General features: G+C 41.6%; 2 protein-coding genes across 2 annotated transcripts; both read left to right on the top strand.

The window, feature by feature from the left end:
* Positions 1 to 6,258: 6,258 nt before the first annotated feature.
* Positions 6,259 to 9,593, top strand: frrs1l (ferric-chelate reductase 1-like; the record flags this gene model as incomplete). Its single annotated transcript, XM_073484621.1, has 5 exons — positions 6,259 to 6,460; positions 6,838 to 6,922; positions 7,202 to 7,340; positions 9,093 to 9,339; positions 9,421 to 9,593. Coding segments are annotated over 5 exons (846 nt in total), but the record flags the coding sequence as incomplete, so codon positions are not given.
* Positions 9,594 to 12,104: 2,511 nt separating this feature from the next.
* On the top strand, positions 12,105 to 25,926 carry tmem245 (transmembrane protein 245). The gene is made up of 17 exons (XM_073485559.1): positions 12,105 to 12,737; positions 15,147 to 15,264; positions 15,971 to 16,066; positions 16,602 to 16,709; positions 17,228 to 17,428; positions 17,543 to 17,712; positions 20,991 to 21,095; positions 21,175 to 21,257; positions 21,353 to 21,443; positions 22,155 to 22,253; positions 22,341 to 22,472; positions 22,788 to 22,910; positions 23,208 to 23,353; positions 23,484 to 23,584; positions 23,690 to 23,864; positions 24,623 to 24,817; positions 24,908 to 25,926. Exons 1-17 carry the CDS (start codon positions 12,138 to 12,140, stop codon positions 24,954 to 24,956), a joined length of 2,592 nt encoding a protein of 863 aa, XP_073341660.1. The 5' UTR covers positions 12,105 to 12,137; the 3' UTR covers positions 24,957 to 25,926.
* Positions 25,927 to 26,836: the final 910 nt, after the last annotated feature.

The raw sequence follows: 26,836 nt of genomic DNA, 5'->3' as shown, positions 1-26,836 counted from the left end.
TGCCGCCTTATCTCTAAAGCAAACATTTCATCAGCACAATGGAAGCTCTCAGCCTTTGGTACACACGGAGACCCCCACAGACAAACTGCACAAACCAAACGACGTATGCAAATAAGACAAAGACAGACATGCTTTTGTTTCACATCCTACTGTTAGAGAGAATCACCGGTAAAGATGAGTGTCTATATGGGTGTGAAGGTGTGAAGGTGGAGGTGCATTTGCTCTGCAGACAGAAGAAGACGCCAATAGTGCTTACTGTCCTCTGTGAGTGAAGCGATTTCTGACAACTCCCAAATGAAGCCCTGGGGGTGACGAGACCTGCAGCTAGATCACAGAGCTGCTTTATGACTGTGTGTGTGTGTTTGAGAGAGTTAGAGACAGAGGTAATAGCTTGGCGTTATAAGAGGAGTTGAGTCGATAAATGATCTCGCCTCTATCCGACAGAGGATGAGGCGGGAGGTGTCTTCATTGAGTTTAGATGCCAAAATAAGACAAAACCAAGAGAGAGTTTATTTCTGCAGCTACATGAGGGAATAAAATGGTACTACTGCAATAGTTCTCCACACACAGTATAAACCAAGGGCCAACAAAAAGCGACAGAACAAAGAGGAAGCAGACCTGTATCAAAGAATTAGGCGAACAAATCCCTTTAAAAATAGCTTAGAAAATGGAGTCCGCTGACATAAACTAACGCTTCGAGCACAGCACAGGAGTCCCTTTAAAATAGAGTCAGTGAGGATTTTAGAAATACCTTCTCAACTATGGTAAGTGTTGTAAAAGAGAGGGAAAGTCGGGGGTTACATGTGGAATTCACTTTTAAACATGTCATTTTCATGTTCACTGCAAAATAAGCTACACCAGGCTTTGGCGGCACAAACAAAACTGTTAGTCGGATCGATTATCGTTGGTTTTGCTCCTATCATAGGATTTGTTAACATTAAGAGAAATGTGGATTATGCCCAGCTGCATCCTTTAGGGTGTCAGAGGGAAGAGAAGAAGCAGAGCAGATATGAGTATGCAGGACGTACGTTCAGGGGCTGTTATTGACTGACAGCCCTGACTAAGCAATCCGAATCACTGCTGATCCCTCCATAACATCCAGGGCTTACCTTGTGTGTCCGGACGTACAGTTGTGACTGCACCAGCCATGCGTTTTTCTAGGAGTGTGTGTGTTCACGTGTGTTTATGTGTTTAGCTCTGCCTTTACAAGTACCGGTAGATGGCTAAGCAGAGGACGGATCCAGGCATGCACTCATAGCAGCTGTGTTTCTGAATGGATCCAGCGGCCATTGTTCTCCTGTCACTAACTCGTCTCTCAGGCCCAGGAGACACACCGCTGACATTTACCAGACCCTCCCCACTCTCCCCTTCCCTTCCTCCCCCGCCTGTCTCAACCTCACCTCATCTCTTCTCTCCTACCCTCCCCTTCCTCTCTCCTGTCTCGTTCTCTCTCTCTCTCCTATTGCTCCCATCAGGTCCCTCGCTCATCCTCTCTTTCCGTCACTCCATCGCTCTCTGTGGCATGATGTGCGGGGACAGATGTGTGTGGATATGTGTGTGTGAGTGAGACAGTGAGTGTTTGTGTTAATGAGTGGCCCTTTAAGGCTATTAAGATAAGATTGGTACGCCCAGAGTCCCTCATTACCCAGCAAGCATTGCCCCCTACACAGAATGGTAATTGGGAAGGAGAGAGAGAGAGAGAGAGAGAGAGAGAGAGTGTGCGTGGGGGTAGAAGTGGAAATAATAGGAGGATAAACGAGGGATAATTGGGCAGATCGGGAGCAAGAGGAGCGATTGATCAGGTTGATTTGTGTCTGCGGAGAGAGGCGGTGTGAAGAGACGAGGGGTTAAAGGTCACGCACTCTTTGTATGTACACACACGCATGTTCACAAGCGTGATACAAGAAACACACGTGTTTTACATTCATGAGTGGAGTCTCTTCAGACCTGCAAACAGTCCAATGTAAAACTAGAATGGCACTCAGTAGAGCGCATACCTCTGCTACTGAAATACGCCTGATTTTCTTCATCAAGATCCATGCATTAACGAAAGTGTTGAAAAACACCCTATCTCGCAAAGTTAAAGAAAGCGCGAGGAAAACTCACTGGATCCTCACGAAAAGTTAATGGGGTCTATTCTGGGCTGAGACTCATCCTCCCTCCAAGTTTTGTGGATATCTGTTCAGTAAATTTTATTTAATCCTGCTGACAAACCAACAAACCAACCAACAAATAAACAAACAGACAGGGCTGAAAACATAACCTCCTTGGCAGAAGTAATTAAACTTGTGCATATATTCATCACACGTCATGTGTTTTGGCTTTCGAAAAAAACATTTTACATTGCTAGACTGTGAGTCTGAATATGGATGTCAGTCAGCCTTTAATCTCCCTGACAGTCACTGTTATCTAGTTACAGTTTCAGTCTGTTTCAGATTGTGTAACAACAGCATCACCTACAGGACACAGACATGAACAGCCTCATTCACGCCTCCCTCACCTGCTGTCCTACAAAAAAAATCTGAAAATCCAAGGATTTTCAACACTTTGCTGACATTTTAAGCCAAATACTGAACCAAAGTAAATGGTTAAAGTAACTGCATTATATATTTAATCAATTCAGGTAGTTTTTTTGATTTAGCAGTGCAAACTTGCTTTATATGTAAATAAAGGTGTGTGATAAAACATTAAATATGGCCGTATACTGTCTGTAGAGTTGCTACAATAAAAGCATTTAATGATGCATTGACTAGTTGTCAACTATTAAATAACTCAGCAACTATTTTGATAACTGATTAATCTGTTTCAGTAATTCGTTGAGAAAAAAAAGTCACAATTTTGTGATTCCAGGTTCTTAAATGTGAATATTTTCTGGATTCTCTTCTCTTCATGACAGTAAACTGAATATCTTTGGTTTGCGGACAAAAAAAGACATCTGAGGACATCATCTTGGGCTGTGGGAAACACTGAATATTTTCCCCATCTTGACTGATTAGATGCAAATAACCCATTGATGAATGAGAAAAATAACTGAATGATTAATCAAGCACTAGTATTTAATGTAGGGGTTGCTGTCCTCATTATGATGTCTAAGATTCTGATGCAAATTTAAAATTATTTCCTATGTTCTGTTAAGATGGCAAACCGTGTTAAAGTTTTACAATTCAGTGAGTGTAGACCAAATGGACTGACTCGTTAAATATCAGAGTATTGAGGAAATAACATGATGATGGTGATGACTGGTCACACATCAAGTGTAAAGATATTCATTTCACTGTCACCCTCATGTGTCTTCCTGAGTCATTGTTTCTACAAAGGGCACAGTAGTGATCCATCAAACAGCTACAGATGCTGCAGATTTCTTCTGTTTTTCTAAACTGTGGAGATTAAGTAGTGCGCTCATAATTTACCAGGATTTCATCTTTTATAAGTAAGAAACAATCCCACAGAGGTTTTTATAAGTATAGCTAAAATTTTATTATCCTTTTTTTTCCACCGTAAGAGGGCAAAATAAAAATGATGAGTTGTGTATTTTACCCACGAAAAAAAAAAATCCTGCTGATGAAAGAAAAACAAAGAAAAGTAAAAGTGAAAGAGTTAGTAACCTAAGAGGAGACTCTCTGCTGGCCTGAATATGAGGTTCAAACCATGGCTTTATATCACCATCAAGTGGCAGGACTGTGTACAACCTGATGAAGACAGAGTTTAGAGAGAGGACGGTTAGATGATGCTTTCAAGAAGAGTTTTGTTTCAAATTCATCCATTCACACTACGTACACAATCGTGTCCATCCACAACTTCTGTATGAATTCAGAAATGAATCAGGACAGTACCTACAGGCTCACCTGTACTGCAGTGTTTCCAGACGTGGAACACTGTGAACCAAATCCACAAATTATACCTGAGATGCACATTTGTTTTTCTACATGATATGTCAGAGAAGCTTCACAATCCTCTATGTAATTTTAAATTACATCTACACCTGCATATAAAACAAACTGTTACATTTGTTTCATGCAAGAAATTGCAGTGGAAGTAGTAAGATAATTTTAAGGAAGACGTTAACAGTACATCTAAATGTAGTTTTGTTTAGTCCTACAAAAATAAAGGATTTCTCCAGCAGGATGGTGTAGAGAGGGCCTTGAAACAGGAAGATAATATTTAATTTAACAATTGAATGACAAAAAGTATGATGAATCTAAATTTATTTTTGGTGTGTTTAAGCTTACGGACACTCAAAAATCTAAAATCCTGGATGTGGTTTTGAATATGACAATATGTCCCAGTATTCTCAACCAACTATAATGTATACTTTTGTTTTGCTCACCAGTGGTCCGGCTTCTTAAGCATCAGGGGGAAACAGGTTTGGTCGTCACACTTTTTACCTTTATCCTTAAGAGGAATTACAGCATTTTTAAACCTTGGCATTGACATGTTTGGTTGTGTAAATGATTCATACTTAGTTTTCCGTAATGTTTTCAGACACTGTCAGAATAACAACCTCAGCTGGTCAGAAACAAAACAAAGCACTTTCAGTGGACGCAGCTTTCACAGCCAGAGTTGCCCCAAAGGATACTTTGCAGCCACTGCAGCTGTGTAGCAGCTGCCAGCTGAGGTGATCTACTGGACTCATTCCAAAACTTTTGTAAGTATAAATCATTTACATGCCCACATATAGGGCCCAGGTTTACAAATACCGGAATTTACCTTAAATAGATTCTCTCTCAATGTGTAGTTGAAGTGTCAGGTAGGAATGAGATAGCTGTCAAATACGTCTTGTGCAAGAGTTTATCGAAATGCAACAAATACATCTGCACTGAAACAACTCAAACATGAAAAGTAGTGCATATTTTTCCTTATCTAGCAGAATAAAGAACAATACAAACAACAATAATACTCATGTCATCCTTATGTCAGTCACTTACTGTCATATATGACGACAAACCCTGAGGAGAATGTGACAAGCATCCGCAACTGGGGATACTTGTCACTTGGCTTGGGGAGTAACAGAAAACAGTACATGTAACAGGATTAAGTAATTAGGATACAAATAAAATGTAACTGTACTCTGTCCAAGTTACAGAAAAAGATGTTAGATTACAGATACATTTAGCAAAAAAGGGGGATTACTAACGATATGAATGATATACTAGTCTCTAACCACGCACAGACACACATGACAACACGTCACATGTCTCGCACAACATCACTACATGTGTTCATTAAGATTAAATTAAAGTCATCACATTGATATTTATTTATTTTATTTACAATTTACTCAAGTACTCTACCTCTACTTTCTACTTGAGTATTTCCATTTTCTACTTATATGTATAATTTTCATTTTACTTGTACTTTTGATACTTAAGTACATTTAATATCAAATACTTTAAGACTTTTACTCAAGTACTATTGTATGGGTGACTTTCATTTTTACCAAAGTAATACTTCAACACAATAGTTTTACTTTTACTCGAGTATGGCTTTTGGGAACTTTTTACAACACTGTTTCGTATTAACATAGTCCAAAAGTAACAGATGCTTGGATTAGGTTACTGACACTATTTATTTCTATAAGTAATTGGTAACTGTATTGGAAATGACCCTGTAGGTGACCTCTGACCCCGATTCTGAAAACTTCAGTACCAACATCTTCACCAGAGAGCGAGATGTAATGAATGTGACACCCAACCCTGCTCTCTTCTACATGACACCTTAAATCCTCCAAATCTCTAAAATGTGAGTGTAAACTGCTGTGGAAATACCTCTCCATCTATCTGTGACTGTGGGGCATTAATCCCCAATCGATTGATCCTGATAACAGCACGTAGCGGCTCCTCATTGGACGTCACTGTGATTGGCTGAAGAGGAAGAGGAGAGGGAGGCCGGGCGAAACCATTCACCCGGACAATACTCCGACTGGAAAATGTAAAGATTAATGAGCTCTACTGGGCATCTAGATTCGGATTTCAAAGAGGATTACGGGCGTGTATCCGCATTAGATAGTGAGGTTACAAATCTGGGTAATTTAGTTTTGGATTAGCCTGTTAATCTCACGGTGATCGGCGGTGGCTCCCCCCCCCCCACACACACACATCCCTGCGCACAAACAGCCGATCAGGCACTGAGGATGCGGGGATGATTGTGGTGACGCTGCGATGGGAAACCTGCGAAGATGGCGAAATTCAAACAATAATGAGGATCCCGTTTGAGTTTCTTTTCTAATCGCTGATTTTTTTTTTCTTTTCCGGACACTATTTGGCGATGATGAGGCTCGTGCAGCTGTCGGTGCTGCTGATCCAGAGCGGATGGTGGGGGGTCGCGCCGAGCCCCACCGATGAAGGAGCGCTCCGGGCCGGCCACGGAGAGCACGGAGAGCCGGGGCACCAGGAGCCGCACAAAGACTCCTACAGCACCTTCGCCTCCGAGTTCCTGGAGTCCAGATATCTGTCCGATGACGGTGAGTGATCTCCTGCATTGTGCTAAAGAGTCCAAGCTGCTGGATTTTGTTGACATCTCGTGCGCCATAAGCAAAGTCATGCAAGCTTGTGGCAGCAGAAAAACAAACAAAAACTGCAGCAGAAACTGAACATGAGCTGTTTATTATTGTCTTGGATCCGACCTGTGTCCATTGTGAGAGGCCTTTCAGCACCCAGGCCAGCTCCCCGTGGTAGCTGCCCAGCCCCCCTCTCTCTCTCTCTCTCTCTCTCTCTCTCTCTCTCTCTCTCACACACACACACACACACACACACAGTGCAGATGGCCTCCCCATAGTTGGCCCTTTGACTGCCTCCACAACAAGCATAAATTGTTTTCTGCTGATTTTGCATTTTGCAGGTTATCCCTTCCCCACCGCCCCACCGGTGGATCCCTTCGCCAAGATCAAAGTCAGCGACTGTGGAGTAACCAAAGGCTGCATAAGGTAAGAGAAGGATGCATGTTTTGCCAGCTCTCCCTTTCTGAACACAGCTCCACTGCAGCTCTGCCCGCACCCCCCCACCCCCCGGGCTGCGTTATCCTAGATGCTGCTGTGGCCTGACTTCAGAAAAGCTGGAGCTAAACACTCTCCTCTGTCAAGTTTTCCTGTTCTCATGACATTCAGTTAAACAGTGCCCCAGTTTGGCTCTCACATTATTATGAGTAATCTCTACCTCACATTCTCTGAGTGCGTCTGTGCTTCTATTCATTTGTCTCTGTACAGATATGGGAAGCCAGGGTGTGATGCAGAGACGTGTGACTACTTCCTGAGTTACCGCCGCATCGGGACAGATGTGGAGTACGAGATGAGTGCAGACACAGACGGCTGGGTGGCTGTAGGTTTCTCCTCTGACAAGAAAATGGTGAGCAGCTGCACAATCTGTGTCTAACTTGGGACAGATCAACATATATTTGTGTCCGCACAACCAGTTTTTCTTTCATTTATTGCTTTTACAGACAGTTACTGCATATGTATTGTGTATATCTGTAATATATAACACATGGATGTGTTGAAAATGATGCATCTTTTTAAGAGCTTACTGTCATTAAAGGAGCACTATGTAGTTTTGGGGAAGACATTTTAATCAGAAGAGAAAGAGCTTCATCGACTGATTTTTTTTATGCCTAAAAAAACTAAATAAACAAACTCTCTTTGTTTTCATGACTGAATAAACAAGCTGACCTTAAAGGACAACACAGTTTCATACTGTTTAACATTGTTTGTATGAGGCGGACCCTGCCACCTTTCTAGCTTCAAACAGTGTTCTGGGGACCTTATTTTCCAACAGCTTGTTGGAAAACTACATAGTGCCCCTTTAAGTTTGAAGGTTTTTATTCCAAATACGAGTGTCCTTTGTTTACCTTCTTTTCTTCTGAATTGTTTGACTCTAATAAACAAAAAGATTACACACAGACATTTAATGATAGATTACCTTTAAGGCAGCAGGGGTCCCAAGATTATACCACTTTGATTGAGCACTTGCAAGACTATTAAGGGCATAAAGGGATGGAACAAAATATCGATACAGCCTTATATCATATCGCTTCCTCTTGCAAAAGAGTTTGCAATTGGTTTTTTTTCACAAATTAGACAGATATCCTGATATATTGTTAGATGATTGTCTTGGAATGTATCGATTTTTGCTGAATCGCCATAGCGCGATACTTTCTTTATTGTGTGCAATGCATCATGAATCATCTCTTATCTTAACCCACTCCTACCGGTGTCCAAAATTATGCTTACTTTACTTCTATTTATTGTATTTATCTGGCGATGCATGTGCTCTTGGAGAGTTCGAAAAAACTGTTTTGTTGAAATTGTCGCACCAATCAGCATTTACAAACATTAATTACAATCAAATGTTTAGAGCCTCATAATAAAGGCTGAGCACTATGTCAGTATTTATCATTTATTCTCTGATATACACTTAATCATTTTTAAAACATATTTATTTCAATTTGAACCTAACAATTCAAAGCATTTAAAAAATGTCATCAGCTAACATATAGTCCTTTAAAGCAATGTTATGTAGAATATTGGCATTTTGCACGATTTGGTGCCCTCCACAATTTTTTCAGTGCAATGCTTTGTATTAATCCCAGGTCTGAAACAATTTGTGAGACGTAATGTAGGTGCTAACTACAAGCAAAACTCATTACATCATAACAATGTTATGTGTTGAAAACTTGTATGTTGAAGTAAACACGTATGTAAGTTACATAGTGCAGAAACAAGTGATGTGGGGAAGAGTGGCTGAGACAGAGACAACATTCACCCTATTACAAGACACTGTAACATCAAAATGATTTTGAAGCTATTATTTTAAGGTAAAAAACTTACATGATGTAGCTTTTAAACAAAATTCATGGCTGAGCTGGTGTATTGGATTGCATTAGACTGCACAGGTGTACCTAATAAAGTGGCCACTGAGTCTCAAGTACCTCCAGCTATTATGTGACAGCTCTCTGGCAGAAAACACTGGGGCTTACTGGCATGAACAATAATAGTACTATCTGTCCCACTTACTTTATTTATATCTTGTATCAGATTTTTTTCAAGTAATGAATGTGTCGCACTTTGGAGTGAAGCTCTTCTTTCCCTCCTGTTTCCTCAGGGAGGAGATGATGTCATGGGCTGTGTCCACGATGATAATGGGCGCGTGCGGATTCATCACTTCTACAATGTTGGCCAGTGGGCGAAGGAAATAAAGAGGAACCCTGCCAGAGATGAAGAGGGCATTTTTGAAAGCAACCGGGTGACCTGCCGTTTCAAACGACCGTTATACGTCCCCAGAGAGGAAACACTTGTGGACTTACACCTGTCGTGGTATTACCTGTTTGCATGGGGACCTGCCATACAAGGTGAGTGATCAAGCTTTAGCATCAAGTCTACTCTCTTTTTTGTTTTTTTTGTCTTTTACATTGTTTTAACTTTTCCTGCAGGTTCCATCACGAGGCATGACATTGACAGCCCGCCCGTCAGCGACCACATGATCAGTATCTACAAGTATGAGGACATCTTCATGCCTTCTACAGCCTACCAGACCTTCAACTCACCGCTCTGCTTACTGCTCATAGTAGCACTCACCTTCTATTTACTAATGGGGACGCCATAATGAAGCACAGCAGAGCACACAGCGGAAAAAACAGGGGAGAAAAAGGTGAAGCAGCAATAAAAATTAGTTGCCATTTTTGTCTGATGCCACATTGAAGTGTGCGATTTGCACAAAGAGACACTGTATTAGATATAATAAACACAATAGAGAGTATATATTCATTACTCTGAGCTCATCTTGACAAAGTATTAAGCCTATAATCTAGAGGTGTCCCGTACTGGTGTCAGTACAGATAAGAGGTTTGATAAAAGTAGTGTTCTAGTATAAATAGGCCAGTTATTTTCAGTATTTATGATAGCTTCCAAGCTTTAAAAAAAATATGAGGACGACACACCCCAGTAAATAAACCTCACAATTCTTCAGAATACTGCATGCACCGGGAAATCTGGGAATGATTTCAAAAACCCACTGTTCACTGGTGATGAGAAGACAGTGCCTCATCTAGAACTTGGCTTAAACACAAAGGTTTTCTGGGGACAAAGGGAGCAGCTCACAGCTGTTTGCACACACACTTCCTGTCCCTCTACCCTGTACGGATATCATCCCTTGCAAAAACGAAAAGAAAAAAGACGGTTTATTCGGTTTCCAAGTTTCCAGGGGACAGTTTTCCGAAAAGTTTTTTTTTTTAGATTAACATGGTAAACACATCACCATGTTAATTTAAAAAAAAACTTTTTCTCATGTTTCCATAATTTCCTTTTCCTTTTATGCCCCCCCGCCCCCCATTTATCAACCACAGTGGCTGTTGGGTTTGTTTATCAGCACTGTGGCACTGTTACTGTGTTTAACAGACAGAGAGAGACTGTGACATGAGTTACTATTGCCTTCAGCAAGCAATAACACACTGAACAGGAGCAAACTGTCCACTGAAGATCAGTTTGCTTGCCTGGACATGGACTTATTTTTCCCCCATGCTGTTATTGTAGCCTTTTGATCTGTATTAAAAATGGATGCATATGTTAAAAACCCACTGAAACAGTCTGGTACAGTTGTGTTTATTATCAAAAAACCTTTTAAGGAACACAGGGAAGTACAGCCCTTCCTGTGCATGAGCAGGCAGCTTAGTCAAAGAGCACATAGGACGTGATTTTTAATAGAATAATAATAATTATTTTAAATTATATTTTTGTCTGAGAGTACACAGGCTTAGCAACCTGTTTATGTGTAACTTTAAATGTTGGTGTAAATCAGGTGTGGCAAAAGTCTTCCAGGGTAACCATCAGTGACAATCCCAATTTATGATTAATAAAAACCTTCTTTTTTTTAATGAAAAAAAAAAGAAGAAGAAATTAAACGTTGGTCTTGCCTCCAACAGAATTTTTTTTTGTGTGTAGCTGAAAAGAAAAGTCACAGATGCTATATATTATGAATTCAATAAAATTATCATTGTATTACATATTTACCATCAGCGGGGTTTCAAGGGGCCTGCTTTCTTGGCTTCTATGCACACATTTTTTTCTAACATTTGCATACAAAATTAGACCTTTAAATAAAAATGTGTCATGTAGTCATCAAATATTGGCTTTAACAGTAAGTTAACAAGACATCATTCTAAAAACACCTGATAAAAACACCTATTATCCATCCAAGCCACATGCAGGACTTCTGACCTCAGCATTTCAGTCTGCATTTCATGTGATTCTAGCGTCTTTCTTGTTCTGATGCCTTAAGTGATGAGCAGTGCTGTCCTCCACCCTGTAGTCTTTGAACATTACCACTGTGTGGCACCAAAGAAATGAGAGATGCTACACATAATAGTTTTTAAAATAATAGACTTGATATAAAAGAAAAACAAGGACAGTATGTGTTTATGTATGTATATATATATATATATATATATATATATATATATATATATATATATATATATATATATACATATATATATATATATATATAATAATAATAATAATAATAATAATAATAATACTGTATAGAAAAGAAGAAGTGCCCATACTGCGCACTGGTGAGTACCTGCCTACTAGAGGAAAGAAAAAAAATGAAAAATACAGATGGCTATGGTTGTAATAACTACAACAACAACAACAACAACAACAACAACAACAATAATAATAACAATAATAATAATAATACAGACCACTATGGTCATATTATTATTACTATGATTATTGTTATAGTTATTGTTAATAATAATAATAATAATAATAATACAGGCCGTACAGGCTGGTCATTATTATTATTATTATTATTATCATCATTATTATTATTATTATCATCATTATTATTATTATTATCATTATCATTATCATTATTATTATTATTATTATTATTAATAATAATAATAATAATAATAATAATAATAATACAGTTATTAATAATAATAAAATAGTAATAATAACATGGATATGTTGAAAATGTATTATTAATAATTAATACAGTTATTAAAGGAAAAAAGACAGCTGTTTATGTTACGTACACTACATTACCCATAATGCCCTGGCATTTCGTCCCTTGCTACGTCACATGTTTTCCTCCCTCACGCGGTGGGTGCTCGGGTAGGATACCGAGGCAGAATCGGAGAACATGGCAGACGAGGACGACTCGGCGCCGGAGCCTGCCGCCGCCTCTCCCCCGGAGAGCCCTCGCCGTGAGCGGCCTCATACTGTCTCTTTCTCCGAGAGCGTCCAGCCAGCCGTCGGGATGGTGAGCCAACTGCTGACCCAGCCGTCGTCCCTGAAGTTTGATAAAAACATCAAACAGGCCTTCTATAACACGGGGGCGATGATCTTTGTGGCTATCTGCTGCGGGGCGGCGGTGCTGGTCTACTTCATCCTGGAGGCCTTCCTCCGCCCGCTGCTCTGGGCAGTGCTCTGCGGGACCTTCCTCCACCCCTTCAAGTACTCCCTGGCCCGGCTCGGCCGCTCGTGGCTCAGCGGCCTGCAGGAAACCGGGACGCCCATCGTGGTGGGGACCCTGCTGGTGCCGGTGTGGTGTGTGAACTACGGGGTGGAGGCGATGGGCAGGCTGGTGCTGGAGAGGCTCACGGTGCTGCTGGTGATCGGGGCCGGGGCGCCGCTGGTTTACTTCTTCTACCTTTTCTGGAGCGTCATCGGCATGCAGGTGATCCTCGGGCACATCTGTGGGATCATCGGGAGCGTGCTGGACTGCTTCCACACTGTGTGGGTGAGTGAACGGACAGTGACAACTGGTGACACTGCCGTAATGATAACAAAGACCCTCTGTGTCACTGTGTGGATGCCACTGGGGTCAGATTTGTCAACCCGGTGACCCCAGACGGGCTGCAGACAGCTCAGGGTGGGACATATGGATAAAGAAACCAATATCTCAATGTTAATAAGACAAAATTCAGTCTTGATTATATAATTATATTTAAAATGATGTAGTGCAAATACCCATGTTGTTATGTGTTATTAAATATAGAGCTAAAACAACATGAACATGAATCAGCAACAAGTCTGACACTCAATTTATCATTCAAGTCATTTTTTAAAGCAAAAAAAACCCAAAGTTCACTGGTTTGTGCTTCTTCACTGTGAATAGCTGCATGTTGTGACTGGCACTCTTCACTTTCATCAGGAATTTAAAAGACCACGTTGACAAAATGGTCTTTGTAGTAAATTATACTAAAAGTAACAGTTTCTACTCAAACAAATGTTCCAAGTTTTGATTAAGTTAAGTTCAGAATCAAGTGTGCAAGTTAATCCTAACATAAGTCAATAATACTGAATCAAAGGTACCGCAGGAGGACAAACAGCTGAAAAATGTCTGAATTGCACGTCCTCGAATGCGCCTCATAACGTGTTATCTCATTAACCTCAATACTGAAAGTATCTTTCTTGGAATATATGGGTAAATTTGTACCTCAGCTGATCTAATCTCTTTTAGTTCCAGCGTCTGATCGTTCAATACCTTATTATTCCCAAACAGCTCCAGGGGCCCGAGTCCAGGCCGAGCTCTGACCAGATACAAATTGCATTAAATGTTCCTCCTCAGACAGTCTGTCCTTTATCTAAACGATAGAGAAAGACTGTCACAGGGCCCCTGTCTATAAATAGGATGGAGGACACTATATTAAATTACATCGGAAGATGTCTTTGTGTGCAGAGGAACCAGTTAAGATCTTTGTGACCAGCTGATGACAGACTGGGACACGACAATATTTCATGCTTTTCTTACCAAGCGGGGGGTTAAGAGAAGTCGGGGCGTGTTTCACAGATTAGGAAAAAGACCAGTCATGTTATACACACATTAATGACATTTAGAGACGGAAGCAGACACTTGTTTGAATTATAGATCCAGTGACATTTATTAATGTCAATCATTAATAAATCATTAATTTATTAATCCAGATATCGTCTGCTGTGGTCTTGTTGACCATCAATCTCTCCAGTGATCTTAATAGCACCGGCAGCTGTGTTTGGATCAATATCATTGTATACAAAACATTCTTCAGATATGACGACATGGCAAATTAATGCAACATCACATGTAAGGTAATGAAATTGATGTTCGGTGTAATGTTCTGTTGTTATGCATTTTATTAGACAAAACTCTTTAAATTAGGGCTGCAACTAGTGATCATTTCCCTTATTTATTATTCATCGAAAAATTGTTTGGTCTATAAAATAGTGAAAAAATCACCATCGTAGTTAGATGACCAAAGATATGAGTGAAATCATTACATTTATTCAGGAGTGGTGCACCCCAACATGAAGAACGTCACTGCCACAGCTAGTTAAAATGGGAAATTGCACATCATGACCTAGATAACAAAACAAAACAAAAACCACTAACAAGCATAAAGTCTTGTGTGGAGAAGTATCCCTTTAATTGCGATCAGTTTACCTAAATGAACATTATTGGTGCTGCAACCGATCAGTAAATGTTGAGGTAAATGTTGTTTGCACAGTGTAATGGCTACAGTATAATGAAACCATCTGCGTTTACCTTGGGTCCCTGTAAAACTCGCTATACTATTGTCTCTACCATCGGGCACGCAGTCACTTGGGAGAAGGAAGATCAACTGGCGATCTATTTCTGTTGCAGACTCTGATGATAAAATAAGTTCATGTTTTATCCTGTGTGGTTTTTATTTGTGACTCTGGGGAAAATGGCAACGATCCAGTTGTCTTTGCAGAAGTGGTGCCAACAATTATACCGCTTGGAAATGCTAGAAGGGAAAAGTTGTCTGTCAACATTTTTAGTAAAATGATAACACAAAAAAACTTTTTTTTAATTTTATTTGGCCAAGACAGCATAAAAGTTACAGACAACACAACTATAAACAAGGAAACAAAGAACATAGACAAGAATCCTGAGGATAACGGCCTAGAATTACATTAATTAAAATCAGGCGCAGACCAGGTCCCTCAGGCAGTCCAGTACCTGACTGTCACGATGCAAACTGAAGCTGAAGAAGGGTGAACAATAATATTAAAGTATTAAGTTAATAAATTCTGCGACAATGCTTAAAGATTCTGGAACAATACTGTATGTGGAAGAAGCATCGGCCTCCTGTATCTGAATGCACCCGATGACAACCCGTCTGTTTGTGGTCACTTCTTCTCTCAGGTGTGCACTGTGGTGATTGGCTACTTGTTGGCGGTGTGTTTCAAGTGGAGTCCCCAAACCGAGCACTACCTGAGGGCTCTGGCTCTTCCCGTCTGGGCCGCCCTGCTCTTCTACATCGGTGAGTGTGTGAGTGTGGGGAGGAGGTGAAACCTGCTCAGACACGCTGGCTGTCCTCTCATACTTCTATACAAACGCCGCTCTTTGCCCCCTGGGAGGATTTCTTCACATTTCACAGATAGTTCGAAGCATGCTGCAGAGAATGAGGCTGAACACTGTGTTTTTCCAAAGGTGAGGGAGTGAAGTCGTTTTTCTAGTTAAGATAAGGCGCTGTCTCTGCGGGTCCACAGGTTTGATTACACGGAGCACATGCAGAGTTTCATAGTAAGATGAGGAAGTGTTCAGTATTTTTAGAACACGTAAGGCGTGGTGAAATGAGGTGTTGACTTTCAGGCGTAAATGTTAAAAGTGACTGAGCGCTTTTAAGAATAAGTTCTGCTCCAGGAGGAAGGTTTTCACATGACCGTCGGCAAATATGAGAAAATGTTCTCCGTCTGTCATGTGCCTATATAAAAATGTTACGTACAATTGGCCAAAATGAGCAATTTTATCGCAGTAATTTCTTCCTCCTGACATATGTTCATAATTCTATGCCAATAAAAATCTAGAAATATGTTTCCGCTGGTCAGACAAGACATACTGTATTAGTGAAGTCGAAATCAACGTTGCTGCCAAGAAATAACAAAAATAAACAAAATATCTTTCAGTTTAAGATCATCATGTTTCTCCACAATATTCATCACCCTGATTTCTGGATCTGTTTTTAGTGTCTCTGACCGGCTCGTGGAGGGTGCCCATATTTGTGGTTGTGGTTGCTCTCCTTATCGTGGGCTCCCAAGAGAAACCACCTGTCCCTGGCAGAGGTGAAGATTTATGGACAGAGACACACACACACACACACACACACACTCTAAATATACTAAAATAATTCCAGTAAATGTTTTTTTGAGCTATAGAAGCGCTGGTAGATGGATTTTGTTGCCTTGCTCAGACTTAGCCTAGTTCGTTCCCTTTGATCACAGTCTTCATGCTAAGCTAAGCTAACCTGCTGCTGGTTGCAGTTTCATATTTACTGTACATGAGAGCGCCCTTGATCTTCTTATCTATCTCGCAGCAATAAAGTGAAAAGGTGTACTTCATAAATGTTGAACTAATTGCTTTATAAGCCAACAGAACCAAAGAGAAAGAATCTTGTCGAGCAGCTTTCATCCTTCCAACAGTGAAAAAGTACATCTATTATAATAACAATTGTAACTTGTCTTGTCACCTTGTTATTCTTTTCCCAGTTTTACCTAAAAAAATAAGTGACGGTTTGTCCTCTAGACCGGTGTGACCATTAGACACTCCACCTCTGCTGTAATGTTTCACTGTTGTTTTCTGTCTCACTTATCTCCTCAGGAGAGCTGTCGGGGCAGGTGCTGTCATTCGCTGCTAACACTATTTACATGGCGATCTCCTGTAGCAACCTTCAGGTGAAAAGTGAGTCCAGTGAAAACTCTACTACAGGTAAGATACTGCCAGCTCTGTTACAGGGGTGTTCAGACAGAGGGAGAACAAAGTGCTGCAACAATGGACAGTATGAGAAAAGTAATGTGATTTTTGAACATTAAAGCTCGTAACATTCCACATTTCCATTTAATGGACATTGATCTGAAAATCTTCACAGAGATACCCATCAAAAGAAGTCACTTCTATTTACTTTGTATTTTAATAGAGAGGTTTATTCTACACAGTCAGCATTTTTTTTGACCCAGCTTTTAGCAGCCATTAGAGGAACTGCAGCTCAAGACATGTCTGCTTTGGTTTCACCATGCAGCAGTGGTGGTTGGCACTTCATGTTTCAATATTCACTTTATTGCCCCATATTCTGCATGCTGCATTCGTAAAACATGTAACTGCATTCCACATACATAAAAGACACGTAAAAGTAAAAAAACAGAGCGAGAGACAGAAAACCTAAGAGTCCAACAAATGTCAATTCTCTTCCTCTTCTTTGCCTCCTTTGCTCCCTCATCTCTTTAAAGGTGTCCAGTCTGTTGGCCCCCTTCCTTCGACGCCTGGATTCCCTCGGGGCTCTCGCACATTACCAGTCGGCCTCTTCCAAAGAGAGAAAAGCTCCCAAAAAGCCAGCGATATCTACTTTATTCTCCTGGTCTGGGCCATCGTACTGGTTCAGGTCTGGCTCAACCTCTGGATCCTCCAACTGCTGCCTATCCCTGTGGCTGGTATATATACACACACACACACACACACACACACACACACACTTGCATGCATACACACTCCCTTTTCGCATGCAGATCTGCTGTACTCAGACTGACGTTGTATTGATACTTTAGTGTGGGTGCTGAAGAAGCTGGTGGTCCACTTTGGCCTGAAGAGCTTTGCAGAGAGGACGCTCGCCTCGTGGTGGGCGGTGCTGGAGAAGCTCGGACGTGAGCGAGAGGAGGCCCTGCTGCCGGGACCGATCAAAGGCCTGGCTCTGTTCCTGCTGCGTATCGACACTAAGGTAACGTCTCTGATTGATCTCCAGGTGCTGCCGGCGGTGCAAGCGATTCCCTTATTTCCTCTACCTTTGATTTCTCACATCCTCATCCAGCCACACACACATCCTCTGTCTCAGCGGTACATAGTATATTCATTAGTGTCCGTCTGGCCAATAAATGTTGAAGGACAGGCCTACTGGGTGCCTGCAGTACAAAGATTATAGGATAAAATAATCTGTAAGTATTGAAATAGTTTTGAAAAAATATAATTCTCTGTATAATGTTTTTAATGTATAACAACTCTGAGGTCTGTGTGTAGTGGTATTGTGTTCACCAGGAAAAGATTCCTCACATTGTTTGAAGAGCACAGCGAGACCATTTTCTTGACAAACAAGTTCCACAGTGGTTTTGTTAAGTGTGTGGGATGATTTAATTAGTCCTGATGGTGTGTTTGTTTTTGAGACACGGCAGGTGGCAGACCACACTTGCAGTCCCAACACCAAAAGGCAGGCAGACAGACTAGTGAACTGGCGAACACGTGGAGCGTTTGGCAGCCAAAGAACCAGAGCTAAAAGAGAGTCAATACTGTTTTATGAACACAAACAATGTTAAGCGGGAACTGTTGGATGTGTTAGGAAGGCAAGTGTTTGCTAACATGACGTTGAAACATAAACATAAAACATACGTGTCTCTGCTTCATGTTTGCATCCCAAGCTAGGCTACTTCTTGAGTTTTGGTAAGGATATCTGAACGTGAGCAGTTCATCAGTTTCTTTCAATCGGGGATCATTTCAGAAACACTATGTTTTAAAAGTAGTAGCAAGTAGTCACACAGTGAGAAAAGTAAATCATGTGCAGAAATCAAAACATTTGATGTGTAATGATCGATAATCATTCACTTTGTAGCCCTCTGAATCAGAATCAAATCATATCGTCGGCTGCTTAGAGATTCCCAGCCCTTAATAATAGAGCCAGTTGTGCTGCCTCAAGTGGCCAAAAGATATGCTGTTGTTGTCTTAAAAACACCTTAAAGTAGGGCATTTTCACACTGAACGGTGTCTTTCTCCTGATGTTTTTTAGGATGTAGTTATGTCATGTGTTTGTTAACACAATAATTTGCATCCCACTGTGTAGCTAGTGCACACTCCCTGTATGGTCCGTAGTTAAATCCTGCCTGCCACGCTCCACTTCCTGATCCCTCAAGAGGTTGTGTTCCTGTCGCACGGGTACATGTGATGACTGCTGCACAGATCTTTCCAAAAATAATCTTCCCAATGTCTCTTTGTCTCCTCCCCAAGCTCTGGCATTGGCTTAACAAGCAGGTAATGACTCGGAGGAGCAGAGTGCTGAGAGAGACTGACAGAAAGAGTGTGTATGAGAGGAAGATAAAGAAATACCTGTATGTATGTATGTGTGTGTGTGTGTGTGTGTGTGTGTGTGTGTGTGTGTGTGTGAAGGCGTGAGCACACCTTGTAGTAGCTTGGACTGGCACTTTCCCATCGACTCTCGTCACCCTCTCATCATGTCTGTCCGTCTGTCCGCTTTCCTGCTTCCTGCTTTTATTTTGACAGGAAGCTACGGTCGGGGAGGCGGGACTCTCTGGTCCCTCGGCCTCGTCCGTACCTTCCCCGCTGTGATCTAACCGGCCGCTTCGGCTTGAGAGTGTATGAGTTGCATGGAGAGATGGCTGATGCGGGCAGAGCTGAGCGGGAGGAGGGGGGCAGTGTTTCTGGATACATGTTGGTCGATGAGCCTGATGTTAGCGATGGAGGAGAAACACTGCCCGTGGTCTCCCCGAGGGAGCCCTTGGAGAGATGTGATTATGCTTCAGGAGCTTTATTGGGTGGGAAAATGGGGCTGGGGAAACACAAAATAATGGAAACACCTAAGAGTTTGTCAATATGAAGCTAAAATTGTACTTTTCGAAGAGCTTTACTTCTTTTTGTGGTGTTATCATGTGAGGCCTAAACTGTATGTAGTTGCGTATTAGACATTTGCTGAAAAACAACTATTTAAAACACACCATAGAAGAAAAATTGCGCAGTAGACGATATGTTCCTTGATTACCATGCGCTTCGGGCACTGTAGTTTATTTTGAGTCGATCCCACATATATCTTCTTGCTCTCATAAATATCATGAGTACTTATTAGCGTACTGAATTTGTTGTTGAATGTTGTCCCAATAATAAAAACATGTTTTACAAAGGGGCTTGAATCTGATTGCTACAAACAGGGTAGGGACATTTTATTTAGGGACTGATTAACATTGTGTTTGGTTCAATCCTGAGACTACTGAATAATATAAAGTTAGTTTGTAATTGTAATTTTTGACTTTATCATGATTTTAAGGTTTTCCTTATAGTGTTTGTTACAAGAACTCTGGCTCGCTGTGTTGTGTTAAGTGATCATGATTTTTGCAACTCTTCTAAAGCAAACCCCGACTGCTTATTGGTTCTCAGCTCAACATACTGCACAAACTTCCTTTTTGTCTGATTAAGTTATTTCAAAATAAAAGTCCCTGCTGATGGTGGTGTTTCCATTTTTTTGTTAAACAATTTATTGCTGTTCTGGATTTAATCAGTCAGCAGGCCAACTACCATTCCTGTCTAAGGTAAGGCTACATTCTTAGAGATGGTCAGAAAAAAAATGACAAATATTAAATATAAAACAGTTTATTTTGGACTGTATCACATTGTGTAGCTGAACTGCAGTGGGGCCTTTACAGCCATATCATTTCACCATAGCTATAATGACAAACCATCAGGACGTGGCCTTGTGGGAGAGAAGTGTCCACTAACAAAACCTCTCCCATTAACCTCCCATTGACTCCAGTAACACATGGCTCTTCTTGTGACCTTTACTCGGAGACTAAAACTGTAACACGTTGGCTGTTGATGCAGTTTTGGAGCATTGAGAAACCTGAGTTAAGAATTTCACCACCTTTCAACACAATGAAATGATGAAAGACTGACGTGCAGGTCTGCAACAGTTTTAAAATTAAAGTTACTGAAGGTAAAGTCGTGCATCCAAAAGCACACAGCCTGAGCTTTTCACTTGCATGTTCCCATGTTTAGGGATGTTTGCATGCATGTGTAGAGATCTCCTGCCTGTTCCTTAACTCAGGCAACTACCTTACTGTTCTCAGGGCCCGAGGGAGGCAGCTTTTAGATCCAAAATGGCTTCTTCACATGGGAAGGACACAGGTTTCTCCATGTGTCTGATCACTGTATGTTTCCAACCTCTTCAGAATCGTACTGACTTTGTGTCTCGACTCTGTTTCCTCCCTCTCTATATGTACGTAGATGGTCGTGTGGCTGGAGCGATCTTTGGATAAAATCATCAGCATCTTCATCATCTTCCTCCTGGTCACAGGGACCCTGCTCATGGCACTGCTGCTCACTGCTATGGTACTGTTTTTGTTCCTTTGAGCTTCTTTTCTGTTCTGAAACATTGTCTTGGATAACAAAGTAACTTTTATCTTTCTAGGTTCACCATGAAAGTGTTCACATCATCGACGTAACCAGTAACCTCATCAACGAGACCGTGTCTAACCATCCAGAATGGGCCAAGTATGACAGTTTGCTCTATTTTTATTTGTAAATTTCTTTTTTTCTCCTCTGATGAAAACTTTGTGTCTTTTCTTTCTTACGTTATCCTCCTCTAGTTGGCTTCCAGAGGCTCGTGTGGTGCAGAAGGCTCTGAATTCAGCTGCTACTAATGTTTATCAACACGGTCGAGAATGGATAACACAAAAGGTAAGAAAAACATTATATATTAAGGCTGCAGCTAACTAACTTATCAATTAAACTGTCGACTATTTTCTAGATGAATCAATTAAAGGTGGAGTATGGAAGAATTGATCACTGCTGCTAACTGTAGCTGCCGTTAGCTAGTTAGCTCAGTTAGCTGTGCCGGACTTGTAGTTTGGAGAACCAGGGGGGGTGTTGATGTTTACACCACGAGCACAGGAGCTTTAGACCTGGATGTGTCTGGGCTAGCTGGTTAGCATGCTAACTTCAGTAGATATCCTTACAACACTGTACTTTAATGTCATCAGGTCAGAACTGTTAGTCACATTCTGTTAATCGTTTTCCTCTTTTAATGTTTTCAGCTGAAATTCTTACATATTGTCCCTTTAACTGTTTGGTCTATAAAATGTCAGAAAATAGTGAACAATGTTCATCCCAGTGTCTCAAAGTTCAAAGTGATGTCTTCAAGTGTCGTGTTCTGTCGGTCCAAAACCCAAAGATATCCAGTTTAATGATATAAAACAGAAATCAGCAAATCTCCGTATATGAGAGGTGGAAAACAGAACTTCTTTCATTTTTGCAAGAAAATTACTTTAACATTTAACCGATATATATGATCAGCCAATCGATTAGTCGACTAATCTTTGCAGCCCATTGATTTCTCCACTGAATACTTAATGCCCTGTTATGCAATGAGTCTTTTCTTGTTTTGTGCAGCTCCATAAGATGTTAGGAGACAAGGTGAACCACACGGCTGTGATTGAGAAACAGGTTTTGGAGCTTTGGGACAGACTGTACCACTCCTGGTTTGTCAAAGTAAGTCCATTTAACTTCCATACGTCGGTGGGGGGGATTTCTCCTCTTACAATGTCACGCATACAAAATATTTCATGCATTTTCCAGAACACCACCCACCCTGGACGCGGTCGTGGTCATAAGATGATGACTCCGAGACAGAACAGCTGGCTGGGAGACATCTTGGACTGGAATGACATCGCCTCCTTCCTGCAGGAGAATATTGAGACTCTGCTGTCTGTGAGTTTGAGCATGTTTATGATTTGCATGTATTTTGCTTTACATGCATCACATGCAACATTACAGACACTTTATTGAACACAGTCAGTGCTAAGGGGTGTAGATCATTTGTTTGTCATGATATTTCTGAGAAGAAGTGAAATTATATTTATTGACAAAGTAACGCTGCTTGTCAGCTCTGCCCTGATTGGCCTTCAGTGGGTGTTACAACAACTGCAGGCCATAAATCGTTGCTACAGTTAAAGCTGTGTACCTCAGAGGGGTGTACAGTTTTCCTGTGGATGACATGTTTACTGTTGCCTTGTTGTTTTGTAGATCCTGGAGTCTCTGTGGGTGGTGATGAGCAGAAACGTTGGCCTCCTCATCTCCACCACCACCACGCTCTTTACGGTCCTGTTCCACAGCGGCACGGCTCTGCTCAACTTTGCCCTCAGTCTGGTATGAAACACTGACCGCTGTAAAGCATCTACAACATATTCGTTCTCAGTCCTCACTTGGAGATGTGGAAGTTAGTAAAACCTCTGCAGTCTGGTCTTAATGGAATCATTTGCAGCAGATCTTGAAGCTTGATACATATCTGAGTTATAAAGGGCACGCTTATTCTTAGTTGTACATACTTAGGTGGTGATGTATGAGTGAAGGCAGTCCACATGTACAAGAGGACTCCACTCTTTATTGGGTTTAAGAATCTGGATTAGTTGTGCAACAGCAAACCTGCTCCTCATTTTTCTGCAGGTGATTTTCCTGACCACTCTCTTCTACCTGCTGAGCTCCAGCGGTGAATACTACAAACCTGTCAAATGGGTGATCAGCCTGACCCCCCTCTCCCAGCCGGGACCCTCCTCAAATATCATCGGCCAGTCTGTGGAAGAGGCCATCAGGTAGTCTCACACACACACACACACACACACACACACACACCAAAACTCATCCCGAGTGTGCAGTGACATTTAAACACTTCTCGAGGACGTTATTTTTGACCTTGTGTGTGTGTGTGTGTTTGTTTTGAAGGGGAGTGTTCGACGCCTCTCTGAAAATGGCCGGCTTCTACGGCCTCTACACTTGGCTCACTCACACCATCTTTGGCATCAACATCATCTTCATTCCCTCTGGTGAGTCAGCGTGTTCACAGCAGAACCGGCTGTCAGTATACCTGCAGCTGCCCAGTCACAGTCAGTGTCGTCTCACCCTTTGTGTCCGTCTCTCCTGACATGAAGCGCTGGCTGCCATCCTGGGTGCGGTGCCGTTCCTGGGGACGTACTGGGCCGCTGTGCCAGCAATGTGTGACCTGTGGTTGGTGCAGGGCGAAGGTGTCAAGGCTGTGCTGCTGCTGATCTGCCATCTGCTCCCAACGTATTTTGTGGACACAGCCATCTACTCTGACATATCAGGGTATGTGTGTGTGACAGTGGTGTGTTTGCATAGATGCATCTGACCAACAAATGTCAACAAACCAACCTCCTGGTTGGTATCCGATTATGGCTTTGTCTACATAAGTGTCTATAAACAGTGCGAACATTTGCCTCGGCCAGTTTCATCAAGTGTCAGCTGTTTGAAATAGACAACAACACCAGACTGTGGGCCAGATAATGCTTCATCTCAGCTGTTGTTGGCAGCCAGGCCATGTGTCCAAGTCTGTTTCCCCTTTGAACATTGTTTCCTGTAGCAGTAGCCTTCTAGTTAGGACTTAATTTAGCTTAATTTTCGAAAATATTATCGAAACTGCAATACGGCTAAGAGCAATATCCAACATGTTTTTAAATCCAAGACTCAATAGCTGCCATAATGGTGTGTTAATATTGTACATTGTTTAAAGGTCAAATCTGGAAAATAATGGAAAAATCTCAGATTTTTGACTTTGTACGTCAGCATCAGCCAGTCGGCCTTCACGATAAGATTCTTGATGTTTTCCGCAATTAGGTGGAAAAAATATGTGCTTACGTCAGTATCGGCAACCTGCCAAAATGACTTGGAAAATATTGTGCATCCCTGGCAGAAATTATGCAGCTTTGACTAAAAAGTATTTAAATGTAGGAGGTCTAAAAACATTCGGTGTGCGAGTAATGTGAGAATCCCCTCATGCGTACGTTTTCGAACATATCTTCTTGGTATTTCTTTGTCTTGATCCGTGTCTTGTCTTTGTGTCTCAGGGGTGGACACCCATACCTGACAGGTCTAGCAGTGGCAGGCGGCGCGTACTATCTGGGTCTGGAGGGTGCCATCATCGGACCTATCCTCCTCTGCATCCTGGTAGTTGCAGCCAACATCTACAGCGCCATGCTGATGAGCCCCAGCTCTGCAGTGCCGACACCGGTGCAGTCGAGTTGGCCGGTCCACCCCATGAGGTAAAGATAAAGCTGAAACACAGAGAGCTGATCTGAATATTCAGAAAAATGCAACAATACCCTCACTGTCCTCTTCTTCGTCGCTCTCAGGACCTATGCAGAGTCCACCCCCTCAGTCCTGAAGAAGACCAGTGAGTGAGAGCCAGAGGTTGTGTCCCTGTGGAACGTCACCTGGCCTCCTATTGGCTGACTTCTCACGGGAAGTGCTGCCCTCCCTGAAGCTCCTCCCAGGAAGTCAGCCCCCCCCCCGAACCGAGAAGAGGAAGCAGCGTCTTGGCTGGTCACCCATGATGCCGTCTGCTTACCAGCGCCGCTTCTCTAAGCAAAATGGCGCCAGCTGCTCTCACAGAAGACCCTAATATTAGAGATGCGAGTGTTCATTCTGATCCAAAACATGGACCAACGGCATCATATTGAGCTTTATGATAATGAACTGTGGAGACGTTGATGCTAATCACATCACCTCTCAGAACTTAGTGCCTAAATTGATTTTGTAACATTTAAAAATGCCTAAACTTATCGTGCGGTGAATTGTAAGATGAGATATTTTATCTACAAAGCCCCTGATTTCCACCCCGGCTGTGTTTATGCAGTGTTTGCACTCCCTACCTCTCTCCTAATGGAGGCTCTAGTAGAGTTTGTAGTGAAGTCTGGTTTGTGTTAATGAACTGAGCACCTGGCTCCCCAGAACGAGTTGGTGACTGTTTATTTAGTTTAACTTAATGTGTCATTCATGATTCTTTCAGCTGTTTTTCTCCTCACACACCTAAAGTTCATCAGAAATGTCTTTATATTTTCTACTGGCCTCGTCCACTCCTGCACTTCCTCACGACTACAGTCTGAGCACTTTTCGGAACAGAGAGTAAGAAGTAGTTTACATCGCTCGAAGCTTTAATGAACGAGCTGTACGGATGAATCATGTTTGTAATGTGACACATTGATCATACATGGCTACTGTGTTAGCTGCCTGTGATAGCGGGGAGGGCTGTGATGTGTTCTGTGTTGGAACAAGCATGTAGTTCAGCAGCGGTTTAACTGAATTGCTGTAGTTTTTATTTAGTACTTTTATTACTGGATGCACTGACACAATAAACATCATTTTAACTGTGGCATTAATGGTCGTTTTCACTGTCGTGTACTCTCTCTTTATGATTTTCCATTCATTCATCAAATGTTTGGTCTCTAAACTTCGAAGGAAATGGTGAATAATGCTCATTACACTTTATAATTAACAAGGTCCACATGTCCAAAGATAATGAGTTTATTATGATTATCAGAAAAGTTGATTAATCCTTGGCTGAATAGAGTTTTTTTTATTTGATTGAAGGACAATCTTCCCTTATTTTCAGTCCATGCGAGCAGGTCTGCCTGGAGATTTTAATGTTTACCAATAAACAAACATCTGCTGCTAAACTAATTTACCTGCAAGCACTTATTACATTTGTGCAGATGATTCTCATCACAGAGCAGAGTATTGTTCTGCCTGCAGTGGATGAGTGATCTGTACTGGGCAGCTTCCAGGTGGGATTATGTTGAACTGTGAGAATATAAAACAGGCTACAAACAGAAAAGAAAGAGCATGCATTTAAAATCTAACGTTCCCTGGACGAATACAAGTCAAAACTTCCTTCTGTTTGTTTGTGTGAGTTGAGTCAGACGGTGTCAGCTGTTCTGTGAAGGCTTTACAGATTGTCAATGTGTCAGCGAGGCGCTGCACAGATGGACCGCATAAATATCAGAGCCGCAGGAAAAGCGACGGTACGGCTGCTGAAGGAGCCAGACGCCTTTCAAATGAAGTCTCCAGTAAACTAATAAACAAACATGTTGAGCACAGGAAAGCTTGTGACGGTCATTTAAAATCTGAGTTTTTAAAAATTTTGTTACAGAAAATAGAGGAGAGAATCAACAGATTAGGTGTTGTCCTAAAAGCTTGAAGTCCAGATTGATCTTCCTACCTGAGAGACTTCCAGGTGAATTTACACTGATCATCTGTAAAAAGGCAAAGACTTTAGTGTTAAA

This window comes from Pagrus major, chromosome 17, assembly GCF_040436345.1.
Source record: "Pagrus major chromosome 17, Pma_NU_1.0".
NCBI classification, from domain to species: Eukaryota; Metazoa; Chordata; class Actinopteri; order Spariformes; family Sparidae; genus Pagrus; species Pagrus major.
The sequence above is the reverse complement of the archived record's forward strand: the minus strand, read 5'-3'. Positions and strand labels throughout refer to the sequence as shown.

What these genes read in the sequence shown, in the direction of transcription:
- tmem245 (XM_073485559.1), top strand. Translation starts at nt 12,138, where the DNA reads ATGGCAGACGAGGACGACTCGGCGCCGGAGCCTGCCGCCGCCTCTCCC. An exon ending in ACTGCTTCCACACTGTGTGG is followed by an intron (nt 12,738 to 15,146) that starts GTGAGTGAACGG and finishes TTCTTCTCTCAG; the next exon opens with GTGTGCACTGTGGTGATTGG. An exon ending in AACCATCCAGAATGGGCCAA is followed by an intron (nt 21,258 to 21,352) that starts GTATGACAGTTT and finishes ATCCTCCTCTAG; the next exon opens with TTGGCTTCCAGAGGCTCGTG.